Genomic DNA, 19881 nt, shown 5'->3' on the forward strand with positions numbered 1-19881 from the left:
CAGACACGGGGAGAACATGCAAACTCCACGCAGGGAGGACGGCAAAGAATTTTTAAGATTAAAATTTAGAATGGATGATAATGTTTGCACATTTTCTAGACTGGAACTGCAGATCGCATATTTTTATCTGGGAATATTCCTTTACGTTTTGGTTTACTATATACAATTGATTGGCTTAAAAATAATATAAAGATTCACAGGTTTACCTTTTAATTATAATAAACGTGGTCTTATGGGTGAAGAAAAAAAAATACTGAAGTTTTGTGTAAAATTATTTTTGTTTTAGGTAAATGATTAACCCATACGTGTATTAAAAAAAAAAAAAACGCCCTTTTTGTGGCTTTCAGGATTGAGTTCAATTTGTTAATATATATTTTTAAAATCTTGTAAATAATTGATATGCCAGCCATCTTAATACACAGCTAAGTACTATGTTAAAATTTTGATATGACCCTTATGTGTTTCGCTGGTTATAATTTTAAATATTTTCTTTTTGCTTTAATTTCGACAATAATATAAGCAAAATATTGGGGGAAAATATTTATTTGCCTGTTAAAATTGTAAATATCAAGTTAAAAACAAACAAAAAAAAAATCTGCTGTTTCAGGCATATTGCATGTTCTGGTCATTTTACCAAAGTGCTCTGTCCTGGAAAACTAACAGTAAACTTTGTTAAAGGCCAATTGGAAAATGACACTTTTCAGAAGCGTGTTTTATCTATGACGAGTTGGGAGCGTCTACTGTGTTTTGCTAGCAATACATTAAATTCTTTAGCGAGATCTTATCAATGGATATCTAGTGAAGTGTAGGTAAGTGTATTGAGATACCAATAATAAGAAGTCTGTACAATTAAACCAAAATCGGAAGTGCACTCATTCATTTTCTCTCTGTCTGCGCTCCTTGAACTTAAACGTTTACTCGGGTACTTTTCCCTGTTTTAATAGAGACCTTTTTATTTTTTTCTTACTACATTTTAACACACAAATTCATTTTTTGTTTTCTTTTATCAGTCATCTCCACTGGTGGCGCTATGTTGCCTATTTAGTGTAATGTTTGGAAGCAATTATAACTAGATGAAAGACAAAGCAACATTTTGAGTTTAAAAAAGAAAACCCAAAAACTCTTACTTGTCATCCCAAGTGACTTTAAGCGTAGTGGATGCTCCTTTTCTCCACTGTGACTAAGCTATGAAATTCCATGTTCCTAGTATATGATATGCATAGTTCATAGTGCCTGATTAGTCCTGTCTGTCAGTCTTCTATTGCACTTTCATATTTACTGTGTTGTGGAAATCGGTTTCCCCCATCTGAAAAGTGAAACATGAACATCGGTTCAGTAGGAATGTAACTGTACTGCAATAATGACATACTTAAAAACTGAGTAATCCATTCAAGCCCACATTTTAGTAAGTGTGTGCAGGGCTGGATTCACCATTGAGCAAAACAAGCACCCGCTTAGGGGAACAAGGGAAGAAAAGCTTCATTTGCCAGATTTACCAAGGACCATATGGTGCAAAACTGCAAGTGGTGCTGCTGAACCAGATTCCATAAAAAGGGGCACCCACATTAAGTGAAATAATCTATATATATAATTCACTAAGCCGCTGACAAGTAAGACACCCATGGCGCACGCAGGACGGAGCCACGCCCACCAACTCTAAGACCATTGGATACGACGACAATTCGCAGAGCCACGCCCACTAACTTGGACACGACGACTCAGTAAACACAGCGTCATTTATGTTCGTCTGTGCTAGAGTCCACATGCACCTCTGAGCCACCGTGATTGTTCATAGAGGCATGTTTCTCGCGGATGTGAATCGCTGTATGCAGTGTGTGAAACAGTTTGCGAGGGGTAATCCATGGGATCCTTAAAACAATCCTTTAAAACTGAGGTTAAAACACAATGAAGGAAGCAATCTTTAAAAACCAATAAGCCCTGTGCCTCTTTTTCATTAGCGTCTCACCTGCTTCAGGCCCTGCAACAGTCGAGACGCTCTCTCTGCAGCTGACCTTCTCTGTGCCTGACTCCACTACTGTCAGTCGCCTGATTAAAAATGGCCTTTTGAAGGGGAGCTATGGACCCGCTATACCACAGGAACACATTGCCTTCGAGCCTGCTCTCACTCACTCTAACGTACCGGCTTTCTCTTTCTCCTCACTCGCTCACACACTACACAGGGGAGAAATGCCCGCAGCACGAGTCTACCCGGAAACCGTTTCAGCCACACTTTCACGCCCCTCGCTACGCTGTGAGCGCGGTGATTATTTATTTAAAAATGGCCTTTTGAAGGAGAGCTGTGGACCCGCTATACCATAGGATCACCTGTGACATTGCCTTCACATTGTTTTCCTTTTATTTATGATCCCGTCGAGCAGATCAGACACCCAGGTAAACAACACTGAATAATCAATAGCTGCAACCACTTTGCCCGCCCCAACTCCTCACCTGAGTCGGTTTCGTCTCTGTTCAGCAGTGTTTCCCAAACTCAGTCCTAGTGAACCCCTGTGGATGCAGGGTTTTGTTCCAACCAGATTCCTAATCATTAATGCCGGTGAAACTCAAGTCGGTTTTTCAAACGCAGCCATGTAGCACATTAGTCTAGCAGGATGTAATAATCCGAGATGAATGCGCGCCCCCGCGCTGAGTGAAAAGACAATGTATATTGAGTCTACAAAACATGATCAGCAAGTCTTTGATAGGCTGCAACAAAATGATGAAAGTACAGTCGCATTTTTTTAACACAAGCTGTGTGTGTGGGTGTTAGTTAGTTAATTAGTTACTCGAAGGATTTCAAGATTTAATATGCACAAGCAGTAACACTGCAAAAGTAGCCCAAACCAGAAAAGGTGGCTGGCAAAAAGTGGCCGACAAATTAAACGCGTGTGTATTGTACTTACTGAAAGCAGCGTTACGGATTTTGCAAATGTTCATTTTTTTTCCCTCTGCTTAAAAAACATTAAAAAAGCGGCGTGATTATGTGGCGTATACTATGCCGCGGGTTGGTATGCAGCGTGTAAAACAGTTTGTTTGTCGCGGATAATTTGCCTTTTACTTTTACACAAAGACAATTTCCTGTTAGATTGGCCTTTGCGATGACAATTATAAGGCACAGGGCCAAACTTTCAAAAAGATATGCCTGTATCTGCCAAAACCAGTTTTCAGTCATGGACAGTTGTATGTTGCTCTCTCCAGAGTTCCATCTTTTCATTCACTTACTGTTGTATCCTCAAACCCACCCCTTTTAGACAACTGTGTCGTTCCGGAAGTGTTCAGCCTTCAATAAATAATTATGTGGCGTATGACTGCAGGAACACGTGCAGGAAGCGAGCGACACACACACACATACAGGCGCGCGTGCACGAGAGAGAGAGCACTGGACACATAAGAATAATAATACTTCATTACATTGATATACCGGTGTTTTCAGTATTCAAAGCGCTATCCACACAGGGAGAAACCGGGAAGTGAACCCAAAATCTTCCACAGTCTCCTTACTGCAAAACAGCAGCACTACCATTGCGCTACAAGGCAGTTAAAGAATACACCGGCCTCGATTTTGTTTTCACTTCTGTTTACAGCGATCGGATCATAGCGTGCATTATTGCAATGTTACTTTTCTTGGTGGCTTATTACATTACGGATGTTTCACATGTTCATTTTTTCCCCTGTGCTTAAAAGACATTAAAAAAGTGTTTCTCAACTGTGACTCCGGAACAACTCAGTACGTAAGCTATATTAAGCGTCAACAACGAAGACTCGCTACACCTTAATGAACAAGTGCTGAAACTTATCCCTACCGACGAAGTAACTTTCACCAGCGTGGCCTCCATCGTCACAGACGATCCCGCTTTCAGTCACGGACAACTGGATGTTGCTCTCTCCAGAGGTCCATCTTTTCATTCACTCACAGTCATATCCTCAAAGCCACCCCATTTGGACAACTGTGTCGTTCAGGAAGTGTTCACCCATCATTACATAATTATGCGGCGTATGCTACGCCGCGGGTTGGCTAGTTATATTATATACAACAATAAAAGTAACATGATAGTCCCTGTCTTGCACCCCAAACCACAAGGCTGATTCACAGTACTTTAGTAAAACCAGCTTTATTCAACTTGAAACCGGAACAGCGCAGTTATTTATTGTAGCGGATCTACCACTGCCCTTTACACAGACACAGCAGGGTCGTGGCCAATTTGTACTGTTACCTGCATTTAGTATGTTCCTTGCATCACCCATCGATGACAGGCACTTCTGTGCTGGTAACCGGAAAGCTCCCAGTTCAAATCCTGTAAATGCCATATATAGAAAGTCAGTATAAGTAGAGACAAACAATAAAAATCAAATTGACTTGAATTGTAAGCCAACTGAATAAAACAATCAGTCCGAGTTGCTCACAATGATTGTCTAAAAAAAATACAATAAAGCCTTGGGCACTCGAGCAAAGCCCTTAACCTGCAATTGTGTTGTCCTGAAGTTAATCTGCAGCCAGCCCTGCAAGCAGGTCCTCCATCTTACAGGGGAAACTCGGGGGCTTGTGGGAGGATTGGCACTCCAGCCACCGTAAAACACCTCATAGAGTTCAAGTGTGCTGCTGAGGTGTCACCAATCCAGGTGTGTGGTGGGGGCAGTGACTAACTCTCTCTCTCTCTCTCTTTCTCTCTCTCTTTCTCTCTCTCTCTTTCTCTCTCTCTCTCTTTCTCTCTCTCTGACTCTCTCTTTCTCTCTCTCTGTCTGTCTCTCTCTCTCTCTCTTTCTCTGTCTCTCTCTCTCTTTCTCTCTCTCTCTGTCTCTCTTTCTCTCTCGGTCTCTCTCTCTCTGTCTCTTTCTCTTTCTTTCTCTCTCTCTCTCTCTTTCTCTTTCTCTCTCTCTGTCTCTCTCTTTCTCTCTCTGTCTCTCTCTTTCTCTCTCTCTTTCTCTTTCTCTCTCTCTCTCTCTTTTTCTCTCTCTTTCTCTCTGTCTCTTTCTCTTTCTGTCTCTCTCTCTCTCTGTCTCTCTTTCTCTCTGACGCTCACTCTCTTTCTCTCTGTCTCTCTTTCTCTCTCTCTCTTTTTCTCTCTTTCTTTCTCTTTCTCTCTCTCTGTCTCTCTTTCTTTCTCTTTCTCTCTCTCTGTGTCTCTCTTTCTCTATATATATATATATATATATATATATATATATATATATATATATAGAGAGAGAGAGAGAGAGAGAGAGAGAGAGAGATAAGAAACTTCTCAAAAAAATTAAAGGAACACTTTGAAAACTCATCAGACCTCAATGGGAAACAAAATACTGCTATGGATTGATCTGGTGATGTGTTAGGAATGAAAGGATGGAAATAAAAATGAAGAACCGACAGAGAGAGGGCTGAGAGACACCCCGAAAATCAAAGGGAAAAAAATGATGTGGCAGGCAGGCAGGTGAGTCCATTTTGATGAAATTTCATTGCATCAACTCCAAATCGTACTCAGTAGTTTGTATGGCCCCAAAGTCAGGACATGCTCCTAATGAGATGACGGATGGTGTCCTGGGGCATCTCCTCCCAGATCTGGACCAGGACATCACTGAGCTCCTGGATGGACCAAAAAATAATGTCCCACCCAGAGGTGCTCTATTGGTTTGAGGTCAGGCGAGTGAGTGGGGGAGCAGTCAATGGGAACAATTCCTTCATCCTGTCACAAACACATGAGGCCGAGTATTGTGGTGCACCAGGAGGAACCCAGGCGTCACTGCACCAGCATAGGGTCTGACAAGGGGTCCAAGGATTTAATCGGATACCTAATGGCAGTCAAGGTGCTGTTTTCTAGCCTGTAGAGGTTTGTGTGTCCCTCCATGGATATTCCTCCCCCCCAGACCACCAAACTGGTCATGATGAATGATGTCACAGGTACCATAACGTTCTCCATGGCTTCTCCAGAACCTTTCATGTCTGTCACATGTGCTCAGGGTGAACCTGCTCTCATCTGTGAAAAGCACAGGGCACCAGTGGACCTGCCAATTCTGGCTCCACGGTGCCCACTAGAAGATGTCTGGCCCTCAGACCACCCTCATGAAGTCTGTTTCTGATTGTTTGGTCAGAGACATTCACATCAGTGGCCTGCCTGCCTGCCTGCTGGAGGTCATTTTGTAGGCTCTGCCAGTGCTCATTCTGTCCCTCTTTGCCCAAAGGAGCAGACAGCGGTTGGTCCTGCTGATGGGTTAAGGACCTTCTACGAGGGGCCCTGTCCAGCTCTCCTCAAGTAACTGCCTGTCTGTCTCCTGGAATCTCCTCCATGCCCTTGAGATTGTGCTGGGAGACACAGCAAACCTTCTGGCATTGGGAGGCACGTATTGATGTGCCTGCCATTGTGGAGACATACATATATATATATATATATATATATATATATATATATATATATATATATATTGCAGAGTTTACTGTCAAATAATGCAAACAGTACGCAACACATGTTTTGCCCTTATTTTGGGCTCATCAGGCGTACACACTCTTCTGCTCCCGTCTCGGGGATCGAACCTCGGACGTCAGAGATGAAGCCCCTCTATGCTACACCATGGCGTGTGGTTCATTTATTTGGCAGCCTGTAGGTCCGGAGTAAGTACATTCATTGCATTCGTAGTCTGAATCCCGACCTGATTGTATGGGTGCAACTGAAGAGGGCCCGTGGTGGATGTTTGCCAACTTACAGACCAACCACATGCGTTACCTGGTAGGTAACCACCCATACAATCAGGTTGTGACTCAGACTACGAATGTCATGAATGTATATATATATATATATATATATATATATATATCCCAAATGCATCTTGGTATCCCTTCTGCTCAAATGTAACCCATCACAGCAGAACAGGTCTCATTTGTTCCATGAGGAGTCCCGCTGCCCCATAAACTTCTCTCCCTCTATCCCACACCAAGATCTAAGCAACATGTTACACCTTAAAATCCTCTCAATCTTACCTGGATTGGTAAAAAGGTACATGCAGAACTTCAGTGAAGACCAACTTGTCGGTTCAGTTCTGCTCCTCATCCTGTCACCTGACTATTTCAATTTGGGTGGCAGAACTGACAGCCTGCCCTTATGGTATTTCATTTGTTCCAACATGGACAGTGACTGCTGGCCCACCCATCCAGGGACATCTCCTACCAGTGCATCCAGAAGGGAATCGTCTCCGTAAAGGACACCTGGGGCCTCATGTATAAACGGTGCGTATGCACAGAAATGTTGCATACGAACCTTTCCACGCTCAAATCGCGATGTATAAAACCTAAACTTGGCGTAAAGCCACGCACATTTCCACGGTACCTCATACCTTGGCATACGCAATTTCTCCGCTCGGTTTTGCAGACTGGCGGCACCCAGCGTCAAAGCAGTGCTACTGTTCCTGTGTGGTCACCCTTTCTTTCTTAGACCCACATTCCTCACGTGGCTTTATAAATACACTGAAATTAAAAGCATATTGTTTATTAGTATAATGCATCTGATTGTAATTAACCTGCAGCAATATAATGGTCCAGGGAATAGCCATAGTATTCCAAATACCATAACTGCTTTAGCGTTGTAACTCTCACTGCATCTTCTTCTTCTTTCAGCTGCTCCCGTTAAGGGTTGCCACAGCAGATCATCTTTTTCCATATTACTCTCACTGCACCACTCGGAGTATTTATATCACTGTATCTGAGTGGGGAATCACAGCAGCAGCTGATTGGAAAGAGAATTATCAGGATACAGCATGAAGCAGATGTTGCCTGAGCCACAGCAAACGCTTTAGTCCCTGTATGGACCTCGCGTTTCAGAAACAGTTTCATCCCAAGAACTCTAAATGCACTCAATCAGTCCATCAAGTGCTCCTTGTAGAACTGTTTACTTATAAGTACAATCACCTCACTGTAAACTTTCACTACTGTTATAATATTACACAACCTGCGCCACTTTATAAAGCGCGTATGATGACAATATCATTTTTAAGATGAAATGCAGCAAAATATGTTGCTTATAGTATACAGATAAAACTAACTTCATTTAAATAATCTGCATTGTTAATAATTAAACATGTGAAGACACGGTGCCGCAGCATATAGCTAGTTCAAGGATAGCTCCTGCATTGCATTGTATTCTTGCTGGTGCTGATGCGACACTGGAAGGATAGACGGATAGAATAATTAAACATGGACTACAAAGATATTTCAATGTTCCTTAAAAGTTTTGAAGAATCGGCGTTCTAAGCTTACAGATGGCTTCACGTCTATTACAGAGCTGATTGTGTGGCGATTGGGTATTTGGAGAAAGAAAAGTAAGGACAGGAATTGGAGGTTAGTACGTTTGAAAGAGACAGTACTTCTGTAATAAATTATTTCATCGAAGGTCACGCATGGCGCAGCAAGCCTCGTGTGTGAGATATGAACAAGCACTGTGCCACCGTGTTCCCATGTTTAATAACATGCTTTCATTCCTATCATCATGAAAAAGATATCACGTATACATCTCAGTATTTTAATTATTCAGAGAGCTGTAATATCACGAATGTAATGGATTATGTGTCCTGTCGGAGAAAGAGAAAGCCCGTTTAAGAAGCAGGTAGTGATTCACACACATAGAGCACATAGAAGATCAAATACAGAACAAAGCATTTAACATGCTACTTGAGAAACTAGTAAATTAAACGATTTTAAGATGAAGTTTATGATGTTCTACTTTAATGACAAAATAAACTACATGATTAAAGTGGAAATTTCGAGATTAAAGTTGACATTTCGTGCTTTTTTCCCCACTGTGTGCCTATTTTTTTGTCTGTACCCTAATAAGCTTTCATATGACACTCAGACGGTGGGCTACGACTTGCCTTTTCACGGCGACTTTGATATGTGATTTCTTTTTTATTTCGGGCACTGTGCGACTTTGTGAACTTGAGCTTTCGAGTTTCTCTGACACTCTGTCACTCAATCAGAGTGACTATTATAGATTATACCACTGTTTAAACCAACAAATAGTACATTTTTCCTTTGCCTCCACTTGGTATTCACTGAAATTCTTATATTATGTAGCGGAAGAATGTGAAAGTTTGCGTACGTACAGATTCCTGCATCTGGATTTTTCTGTGTATACGCACATTCCCGCTTTTGTGCTTACGCCATGTTATAGTGTGAGTTCTACATGTGGCGTTATACATGAGGCTCCTGGGCCTTCAAATAGGACTTGCATTGTACTGGTGTCATTTTAAAAATCTGGATTTGGACTATTAAATTGCTCAACTCCATTTTTATGAAATTTATAAAAATAATACAAGTTATTAAAAATGACATGTCAGATTAGAGAACTCCTGCAGTTACTTAACACCTTCGAGCTGCTGTAATCCTCTCCCTTTCCATTGTCTGCTGTAACGTCTTTCTTTCCTTGAGGATATTAAACTTTACTTTTCCCTTCTTACTTCCTTAACTGTCTGTTTTCCTAACTCTACGCCCCTCTATTACTGTCAGGCTCTGTGCGTCTACCTACACTGTTTGTGCTCCTCTCGATTAATAAACACTTTCACACTTGCTGTCTTATCAGCACTATACCTCCCTGATATTAGCACAATCGACTGTTTTATGAAGTAAACTGTTTCATACATCAACTATTTTTTTACTGAGAAAACTCAATTATTGAATACTACCTGCTGTTGTGATATACGTGTTATTTATGTATTCCCCTCCTGCTAATCCTCTTGTCTAACAGTTTCTAAAATTTGCTGCTAGTCTATCTGTGATTTTTCCCTCCTTCTGTGTAGGAGGTAACATTTTGGACTGGGTACTAATAAAGGAATTAAGTGCATTAAAGACTTGGAAATAGACAATTATTTTGTAAATTTGACTGAGTAGCTGAAAAATATGACAACCCCCCCCCCCCCCCTCCCCCCCAAAAAAAATAAAATAAATAAAAGTCTCCTCTCCTCACAAGTCTACCCTTTTGTTTGGTATGAACTGCCATCCTTCCCTTCTCTCTTATCTGAGTGTTTTCCCCAATTGATACCATATTCCAGAACAATCCAAATTCTAGGGGTCAGATTTCTAGAATATAGAACTCCAATTCATCTCTTCAGCCTTCATCACTTGCTGTAATGAAGAACTTGCAGGACTTTCTGGATGAGGTGTCCAACAATGTTCTCCACAAGGTTCACTCATTTTCTACCTTTACTGGCACTTTATACAAAACTGAATCTGGTGTAAGGTCTTAGCGAGTGTAGCCTGCATATCTCCACACACTGATCTGACCTGTGATCAATGTCAAGCAGGCCCCTGGGACTTTAGAACATATATTCAGATGTGGACCCAGCTGGACACATTCTGATCTTTTATTTAATAAGAATTAGTAAGAATAACTTAGTTGACTTTGCAGTGAATATGTGAATTTAACGAAACACAACAGTGCCACCTAATGGCATTCTAAGGTTTGTGCCACACTGGGCCCTATTGCAGCGACACCACCGACTCACGAGACTGAGGCCACTATGAATTCCATTTTTAATTCCTTTGAAATTTCTTAATTAACTGCGTGTCTTTAATTTGAGAAGCAGATGCTTTTCAGGACTTTCCACTTTTGGGTGTGAATCATTTTTCCAAGTGTGTCTGTTCATATTTGGGTGCTTATTTCTGAATTTATTGTGAAATATTTCTGTTTATTCTTTTTTAACTCAGTTTGTGTTCTGATGCTTTTATGTGGTGAAACACGCTACCCCATAGATGGTCCTCCTCTTCTCTTTATCTCAGGTTTCTTCCTGTTCTGCTCTCACTTCTTCTGGTCATGCCTCCTCTTCTGTATTATTTCTTCTTTTGTGCCTTTTGTGCCTGCTCTTTGATGATATTCTCATTTCTCTTGATTTTTTTGCTTTCTTTCTTTAATTTGTCCCATATTAGGTTTAACTCGATTATCTTAAAGAATTTGAAGTCAGGATTCATTTTCTCTTTCTCTACTTTGTGTATGATTTAGTCAGAAATTCTGATTTCTTTCATGACAGCAGGAGTACTTGACCAAGTCTTTGTCTTCAGTTGACCCCTGGACTGTGTCCAGTCCTCTTAATTTCCTGCTTAAATTGCACTTTTATGGTCTTGAACATTCTACTGGAACACTGTCCATCTGTCACCACACTGATGGTCTTCTTCTCAGACGTCACACTAGACTCTACCACCATCACCTACAATGGTGCCAAGGCAGATGTAGGGCACCTTAATATCCTGAGAGATGTGTGGCCAGTATGAAGGATTTCTTTGGGTCCTTCTCACACTGTAAAATGTGTTTTTACTTTGATGGGCTGTGTTATCAGTCTTATACAACAAAGACCAACAAGTGAAGGGACTCGTCAAGACCTCAGGAGATAAAGAGAGTTATGTTTCAGTGTCCCCTCCATTCCTTCATTCTTCATCCTCCAGCTTACTCCAGTGTGATCTGTCACATGACCATTAACACTCCTGCTGTCTGAGAAACACTTGACACAATCAGAATGTGAATTCTTTTACAGCCTTGGAGTTCACTGTTCAGAATCATTTACTACACTCATTACAACCATAAGGCCGCTGTCCACTGTGGATTCTTCGGTACCCGTGAAAATTGCTTAAACGTGGGAATCCTTTTCCACATTTAGATCAGTTTTTCTTCTTCAGCATGAATTTTTAAATAATTGTGAAGGCTGCCATTAGTGGAACATAATCTGCCATATTCGCTATTGCAGATCAGTGGGACTTCTTATATGATTCTGAAGACTGCCATTTTGGAAGAATCGTTTGCCAACATTCAGAGCAGCATTATGGCTTTTCTCCAGTATGTACTCTCGTGTGCCTGTGAAGAGTACTACTATCAATGAATCTTTTTCCACATTCAGCACAGCCATAGGGCTTTTCTCCAGTGTGGATTCTTATATGTCTGTGGAAACTACTACTATCAGAAAATCGCTTCCCACATTCAGAGCAACGATGTGGTTTTTCTCCAGTATGAATTCTTATGTGTGCCTGAAGTCTGCCACTTTGGAGGAACCTTTTGCCACATTCAGAACAGCAATGTGGCTTCTCTCCAGTATGAATCTGTGTGTGCTGCCAAAGACTATTACTACTGGTAAATCGTTTACCACATTCAGGACAAGAATATGGCTTTTCCCCTGTGTGGATTCTTGTATGTCTTTTAAGACTGCTGTTATGGAGAAATCTTTTTCCACATTCAGAACAGCAATATGGCCTCTCTCCAGTATGACTTCTTGCATGCTGCTGCAGATTGCTATTGACAGCAAATTGTTTGCCACATTGAGAACAGCAATACGGCTTCTCTCCTGTATGAATTCTTTTGTGACTCTGAAGAGAGCTAAAGACAGTGAATTGTTTGCCGCATTCAGAACAGCAATGTGGCTTCTCTCCAGTGTGAACTCTTTTGTGGCTATGAAGATGGCTACTGTCAATAAATCTTTTACCGCATTCAGAACAGCAATATGGCTTTTCTCCAGTGTGAATTCTTGTATGGCTCTGAAGATGGCCACTATCAATAAATCTTTTCCCACAATCAGCACAGCCATAGGGCTTTTCTCCCGTGTGGATTCTTGTATGTGTTTGTAGACTGCAGTTATGGGAAAATCTTTTGCCACATTCTGAGCAGCAAAAAGGTTTCTCTCCAGTATGACTTCTTATGTGAGCCTGAAGCCTGCTCTTATGGAGGAATCTTTTGCCACATTCAGAACAGCAATGAGGTTTTTCCCCAGTATGATTTCTTATGTGTGCTTGAAGCCTGCAGTTATGGAGGAATCTTTTGCCACATTCAGTACAGGAGTATGGCTTTGGTCTTGCATGAACTGACTTGTGATCTTCAGAGTCAGATTTGATTTTAAAACTTTGTCTGTGATCTTGGCCAGCATACAAAAACTCTTTGTCTGTGTTATACCCTCGTTGTTGTTCAGTGTTGATGGCTTTTCTTGCAGGAAGAGAACTGCACTGCAAAGAGATTGCTGTCAAATTTCCGGATCCTCTTGTTGGTTTCTTCAACTTCTCCTTGCCCTGTTTGTGTTGCAGTCTGCAATGAAAAGACGTCTCAGCAGATGAAGATGCAGCGAGGCTGACATTCTCCATTGAATCTGCAATGATACAAAGAATTTAGTAAACTTTTTAAAAAAATAAAACCTTAACGAGACAGGTGGCACACTTTTTTTTTTTCCTCACCTCTTAGTGTATTCCATGAAAATTAAGTTATTCATTTTAAGATTAGAATTCATAAGTTATGCGCCTTTTTCAATAGTAGAGGAAAAGGTGAACTAAGCCAACGGTTCTCAAACTGTGGGGCGCGAAGTAACAAAAAAGGGGGAGCGAATGTTGCCATATGAGGCGTAATGTCGCTATTTGTAGGATAACTTTAAACTTGTAGCAGTGTATCAGCAGCAAAAAATATAGGGATAAATTTTATTAGGGTTTCAAAAAAACGTTAGGGGGGCGCGATTAAAACTGTTATGAAAACTCGGGTCATAAATACTTAAAGGTTGAGAAACGCTGAACTAAGCTATCATAATTGTTTTATGCTGTTTGTTATTGTCTTCCATTTATATGTCTATATACATGTATATCTACAGTACGTACAATTGCTTATACTCATCTTCTTTTATTCTTATAAATAACTTGCATTTTCTGGATTATTACAGAAAACATGTTTGGGTTCTTTATTAAAAACTGGTCTATCATCACATCTGGACCACAACATAGAAAGTGAAAGTTATTTAAAGTAGACTTTCATCAACTTACAAACTTCATAAATTGTATAGATCTCTACATATTTCTGGTGTCCGAGCTGGAAGGTGAAATTGTAACAGTGTGGTATAGCGGGTCCGTGACTCTACATGAAAGGCAATTTAAAAAAATAAAAACAAAAAACCAGGGGGCTCTCGATTTGCTCGCCCACCCCCGGGTTTGTTTATTCGGATGCACAATGTAAAGAGATTGTTATATTCATGGGAATTGTTACGTACTCTTTCAATTCTGTGTTGCATCGCTTCTCAGTGATCATAAATATACAGCTGGCCGAATTGTGGTTTCTTCGAAATTAAACTTGTCGTAGCTTTAATTGTTGCGGGACCACAGATTCTCCTGGCATGTGATCCATTTTTGTGTAAATCTACATTTTGTGCATTGAATGAACCAATCATGAAAAGTTTTTTGTAGACTCAGATATTTTGCCTGTAGTGTTTGTGGATTTCACTTTTACCAAATAACAAATCTTTTAAGACTCGCAGATACACCTCTTCATTGGGAAGAAACACTACTTTTCCATGATGGCAACAGGAATTAGATGATCTACAAGTCTCCAACTTAAACTTTAAATATCTACTTACAATATGTACATACTTCTGACATATCACTTATATCCATATATTCAATCTCTTTTCGCTGTTCCATTATTTCACCGAGTAATAATTTCTGTTTGTTTGTGCTAATCAGATGTTTACTTTTTTTTTTTTTATACTTACGAATTTTCTTACTTCATATTCTTTAACTTACTCTGCATGTGTATCACGGCAACATTTTTGAATGTCTTTTATGAAGTCTTTTATTTCTGACCCCGATTTGACCTACGAGATTTTCAGTTCCACTTGGTCCGGGCTGATTATTACTTTCCTTATTTTCTGAACAAGACCCCGAGATACAGTCGATCTATGTTCCTACCCTCACCTATGGTCATGAACTATGGGTAGTGACCGAAAGATCGAGATCGCGAATACAAGCGGCTGAAATGAGTTTCATCCGCAGGGTGTCTGGGCTTTCCCTTAAAGATAAGGTGAGAAGCTCAGTCATCCAGGAGGGGCTCAGAGTAGAGCCGCTGCTCCTCCGCATCGAGAGGAGTCAGATGAGGTGGCTCGGGCATCTGATCAGGATGCCTCCTGGACACCTCCCTGGTGAGGTGTCCCGGGCACGTCCAACCGGGAGGAGGCCCCGGGGAAGACCCAGGACATGCTGGAGGGACTATGTCTCTCGACTGGCTTGGGAACGCCTTGGGATTCTACCGGAAGAGCTAGAAGAAGTGGCCGGGGAGAGGGAAGTCTGGACATCTCTGCTCAAGCTGCTGCCCCTGCGACCCGACCTCGGATAAGCGGGAGACAATGGATGGATGGATGGATTATTTTCTGAATTTGCACATTGATTATTATTGTTCTTTCGTGCATTCTTTTTAACCTTCTTTTCTCTCGAACGCTTGTGGGTCTCTTTCTGACGCGCTGCTGTTTCTTCTTAGATAGATAGATAGATAGATAGATAGATAGATAGATAGATAGATAGATAGATAGATAGATAGATAGATAGATAGATAGATAGATAGATAGATAGATAGATAGATAGATAGATAGATAGATAGATACTTTATTAATCCCAAGGGGAAGTGCCATCTAGAACATATAACATTTCTAAGAGCTGCGAGGTTAGATGTCCATGAACTTGTTTTAAATTGGTTGTTCTCGCAGGACATCAAAGTGTCTTTCCAAGAAGGTCACACCTCGACCCAACATTTTTTAATATAATAGAGAGATAATCACCGCACTCGTGGCTTAAGGAAGAGGTGTGGTAGTGTGGCCAGAGCGGTTCCCCGGCACGATACGGGCATGGGTGGTGTTTCCGCACTGAAGTGCTCAGGGGCATGATTGCCCGTGTCTGTAATTGATGCCCGGGAGCTGCTAATCGCCACACCTGTGCCAGAAGGTTGCCAGTTCGAATCCCTGTTACTACTCTGCTGGGCCCTTGAGGAAGACCCTTAACCTGTAATTGCTCCAGGGCTGCTGTACAATGGCTGACCCTACCCTCTGACCCCAAGGGGTATGTGAAAACTAACAAATTCCTAATACAAGAAATTGTAGAAGGTGAAACAAAGAACAAAAAAAATGATAAATAGGAGAAGTGCGAGTGTGGAGGGGGAAAGAAAGGAGAAAGAGAAGGACGGAGGTTTAGGGAGATGAAGGAAGGTGAAGGAGAGTCGGGTGAGTGAGCGAGAGAGAGCAGGCAGCTGGCAGGAGAGCCCCTTTGCAGGAGTGATTGGCCGACACTCGGTCAGGACAGTAAGGAAGCGGTCAGTCCAGCTGAGCCATCTCCAGGAGCTGGAGTGACCAAGAAGGTGGTTAGCTCGCCACGGGAGTCAGTGAGGCTTGGGAGTGTGAGCCCCAACGTCACTGGGGAACCTGAGACTCGGTCCGGCGCTATTGTATGTAGCCTGGGGACAGAAGGTGACCGGACTGGTAAAAGGCAGTGGCACCTGCTGATCAGGTGACTCCCCTGTTGCAGGGCCCATATGGGAGAAGCAGAGCTGAACTGAGAAGGCGCCAGGTTTTTATAAAAGGACAGTTTCTTGCCATGGCTTCAACCTCATTTTAATGGCTTTGATTGTTTGGATATTTTTTTTTAACCTCATAGTGTGTTTTGTCATTAAATGTCATCTTAAAAGCGACCCAGTTGTTAATCGTTACCTGCAGAACACGTTACTCTCCTGCAGGCGAGGGGACGCTGGCGCACGCATGTTGTTGCCGCTCCTCCATGTTAACAACACCATCCATCCATCCATTGTCTCCCGCTTATCCGAGGTCGGGTCGCGGGGGCAGCAGCTTGAGCAGAGATGCCCAGACTTCCCTCTCCCCGGCCACTTCTTCTAGCTCTTCCGGGAGAATCCCAAGGCGTTCCCAGGCCAGTCGAGAGACATAGTCCCTCCAGTGTGTCCTGGGTCTTCCCCAGGGCCTCCTCCCGGTTAGACGTGCCCGGAACACCTCACCAGGGAGGCGTCCAGGAGGCATCCTGATCAGATGCCCGAGCCACCTCATCTGACTCCTCTCGATGCGGAGGAGCAGCGGCTCTACTCTGAGCCCCTCCCGGATGACTGAGCTTCTCACCTTATCTTTAAGGGAGAGCCCAGACACCCTGCGGAGGAAACTCATTTCAGCCGCTTGTATTCGCGATCTCGTTCTTTCGGTCACTACCCATAGCTCATGACCATAGGTGAGGGTAGGAACGTAGATCGACTGGTAAATTGAGAGCTTCGCCTTGCGGCTCAGCTCCTTTTTCACCACGACAGACCGATGTAGCGCCTGCATTACTGCGGATGCCGCACCGATCCGCCTGTCGATCTCACGCTCCATTCTTCCCTCACTCGTGAACAAGACCCCGAGATACTTGAACTCCTCCACTTGGGGGGATCTCGCTACCAACCCTGAGAGGGCACTCCACCCTTTTCCGGCTGAGGACCATGGTCTCGGATTTGGAGGTGCTGATTCTCATCCCGGCCGCTTCACACTCGGCTGCGAACCGATCCAGAGAGAGCTGAAGATCACGGCCTGATGAAGCAAACAGGACAACATCATCTGCAAAAAGCAGTGACCCAATCCTGAGCCCACCAAACCGGACCCTCTCAACGCCCTGGCTGCGCCTAGAAATTCTGTCCATAAAAGTTATGAACAGAATCGGTGACAAAGGGCAGCCCTGGCGGAGTCCAACTCTCACTGGAAACGGGTTCGACTTACTGCCGGCAATGCGGACCAAGCTCTGGCACCGATCGTACAGGGACTGAACAGCCCTTATCAGGGGGGCCGGTACCCCATACTCTCGGGGTACCCCCCACAGGATTCCCTGAGGGACACGGTCGAATGCCTTTTCCAAGTCCACAAAACACATGTAGACTGGTTGGGCAAACTCCCATGCACCCTCCAGGACCCTGCTAAGGATGTAGAGCTGGTCCACTGTTCCGCGACCAGGAAGAAAACCACACTGTTCCTCCTGAATCCGAGGCTCGACTATCCGACGGACCCTCCTCTCCAGGACCCCTGAATAGACTTTTCCAGGGAGGCTGAGGAGTGTGATCCCTCTGTAGTTGGAACACACCCTCCGATCCCCCTTCTTAAAGAGGGGGACCACCACCCCGGTCTGCCAATCCAGAGGCACTGTCCCTGATGTCCATGCGATGTTGCAGAGGCGTGTCAGCCAAGACAGTCCTACAACATCCAGAGCCTTGAGGAACTCCGGGTGTATCTCATCCACCCCCGGGGCCCTACCACCAAGGAGTTTTTTGACCACCTCGGTGACCTCAGTGCCAGAGATGGGGGAGCCCACCTCTGAGTCCCCAGGCTCTGCTTCCTCATTGGAAGGCATGTTAATGGGATTGAGGAGGTCTTCGAAGTACTCCCCCCACCGACCCACAACGTCCCGAGTCGAGGTCAGCAGCGCACCATCCCCACCATATACAGTGTTGACACTGCACTGCTTCCCCTTCCTGAGACGCCGGATGGTGGACCAGAATCTCCTCGAAGCCGTCCGAAAGTCGTTCTCCATGGCCTCCCCAAACTCCTCCCACGCCCGAGTTTTTGCCTCAGCAACCACCAAAGCCGCATTCCGCTTGGCCTGCCGGTACCTATCAGCTGCCTCCGGGGTCCCACAGGACAAAAGGGTCCTGTAGGACTCCTTCTTCAGCTTGACGGCATCCTTCACCGCCGGTGTCCACCAACGGGTTCGGGGATTGCCGCCACGACAGGCACCGACCACCTTACGGCCACATCTCCGGTCAGCCGCCTCAACAATAGAGGCACGGAACATGGCCCATTCGGACTCAATGTCCCCCACCTCCCTCGGGATGTGGTCGAAGTTCTGCCGGAGGTGGGAGTTGAAGCTACTTCTGACAGGGGGCTCTGCCAGACGTGCCCAGCAGACCCTCACAACACGTTTGGGCCTACCACGCCTGACCGGCATCCTCCCCCACCATCGAAGCCAACTCACCACCAGGTGGTGATCAGTTGACAGCTCCGCCCCTCTCTTAAGCCGAGTGTCCAAGACATGTGGCCGCAAGTCCGACGACATGAGCACAAAGTCGATCATCGAACTGAGGCCTAGGGTGTCCTGGTGCCAAGTGCACATATGAACACCCCTATGCTTGAACATGGTGTTTGTAATGGACAATCCGTGACGGGCACAGAAGTCCAATAACAAAACACCACTCGGGTTCAGATCAGGGGGGCCATTCCTCCCAATCACGCCCTTCCAGGTCTCACTGTCATTGCCCACGTGAGCATTGAAGTCTCCCAGCAGAACGAGGGAGTCCCCAGATGGTATGCCCTCTAGCACCCCCTCCAGGGACTCCAAAAAGGGTGGGTACTCTGAACTGCTGTTCGGTGCATACGCACAAACAACAGTTAGGACCCGTCTCCCCACCCGAAGGCGAAGGGAGGCTACCCTCTCGTCCACCGGGGTAAACCCCAATGTACAGGCTCCAAGTTGGGGGGCAATAAGTATACCCACACCTGCTCGGCGCCTCTCACCGGGGGCAACTCCAGAGTGGTACATAGTCCAGCCCCTCTCAAGGAGATTGGTTCCAGAGTCCAAGCTGTGCGTTGAGGTGAGCCCGACTATATCCAGCCGGAACCTCTCAACTTCGCGCACTAGCTCAGGCTCCTTCCCCTTCAGAGAGGTGACATTCCACGTCCCAAGAGCCAGCTTCTGTAGCCGAGGATCGGACCGCCAAGGTCCCCGCCTTCGGCCACCACCCAACTCAAACTGCACCCGACCTCCCTGGCCCCTCCCATAGGTGGTGAGCCCATGGGAAGGGGGACCCACGTTGCCTCTTTGGGCTGTGCCCGGCCGAGCCCCATGGGTGCAGGCCCGGCCACCAGGCGCTCGCCATTGAGCCCCACCTCCAGGCCTGGCTCCAGAGTGGGGCCCCGGTGACCCGCGTCCGGGCAAGGGAAAACGCCGTCCAAAATGGTTTTTCTTCATAGGAGGTTTGTTTAACTGCTCTTTGTCTCATCCCTCACCTAGGACCAGTTTGCCTTGGGTGGCCCTACCAGGGGCATAAAGCCCCGGACAACAGAGCTCCTAGGATCATTGGGACACGCAAACCCCTCCACCACGATAAGGTGACGGTTAAAGGAGGGGATGTT

At 44.4% G+C, this 19881-nt stretch overlaps 1 protein-coding gene across 1 annotated transcript in view; it reads right to left on the bottom strand.

Moving 5' to 3' along the window:
* LOC114641650 (zinc finger protein 420-like) overlaps nucleotides 1-19881 on the bottom strand; it is a 59721-nt gene that overhangs the window by 20864 nt on the left and 18976 nt on the right. Inside the window, exon 3 of the mRNA XM_028790675.2 lies at nucleotides 11768-13074. Within this exon, the coding sequence (XP_028646508.1) occupies nucleotides 11768-13074 (1307 nt within the window). The remainder of the gene's footprint in view (nucleotides 1-11767; nucleotides 13075-19881) is intronic.

Source organism: Erpetoichthys calabaricus, chromosome 5 (assembly GCF_900747795.2).
Source record: "Erpetoichthys calabaricus chromosome 5, fErpCal1.3, whole genome shotgun sequence".
Lineage (NCBI taxonomy): Eukaryota > Metazoa > Chordata > Cladistia > Polypteriformes > Polypteridae > Erpetoichthys > Erpetoichthys calabaricus.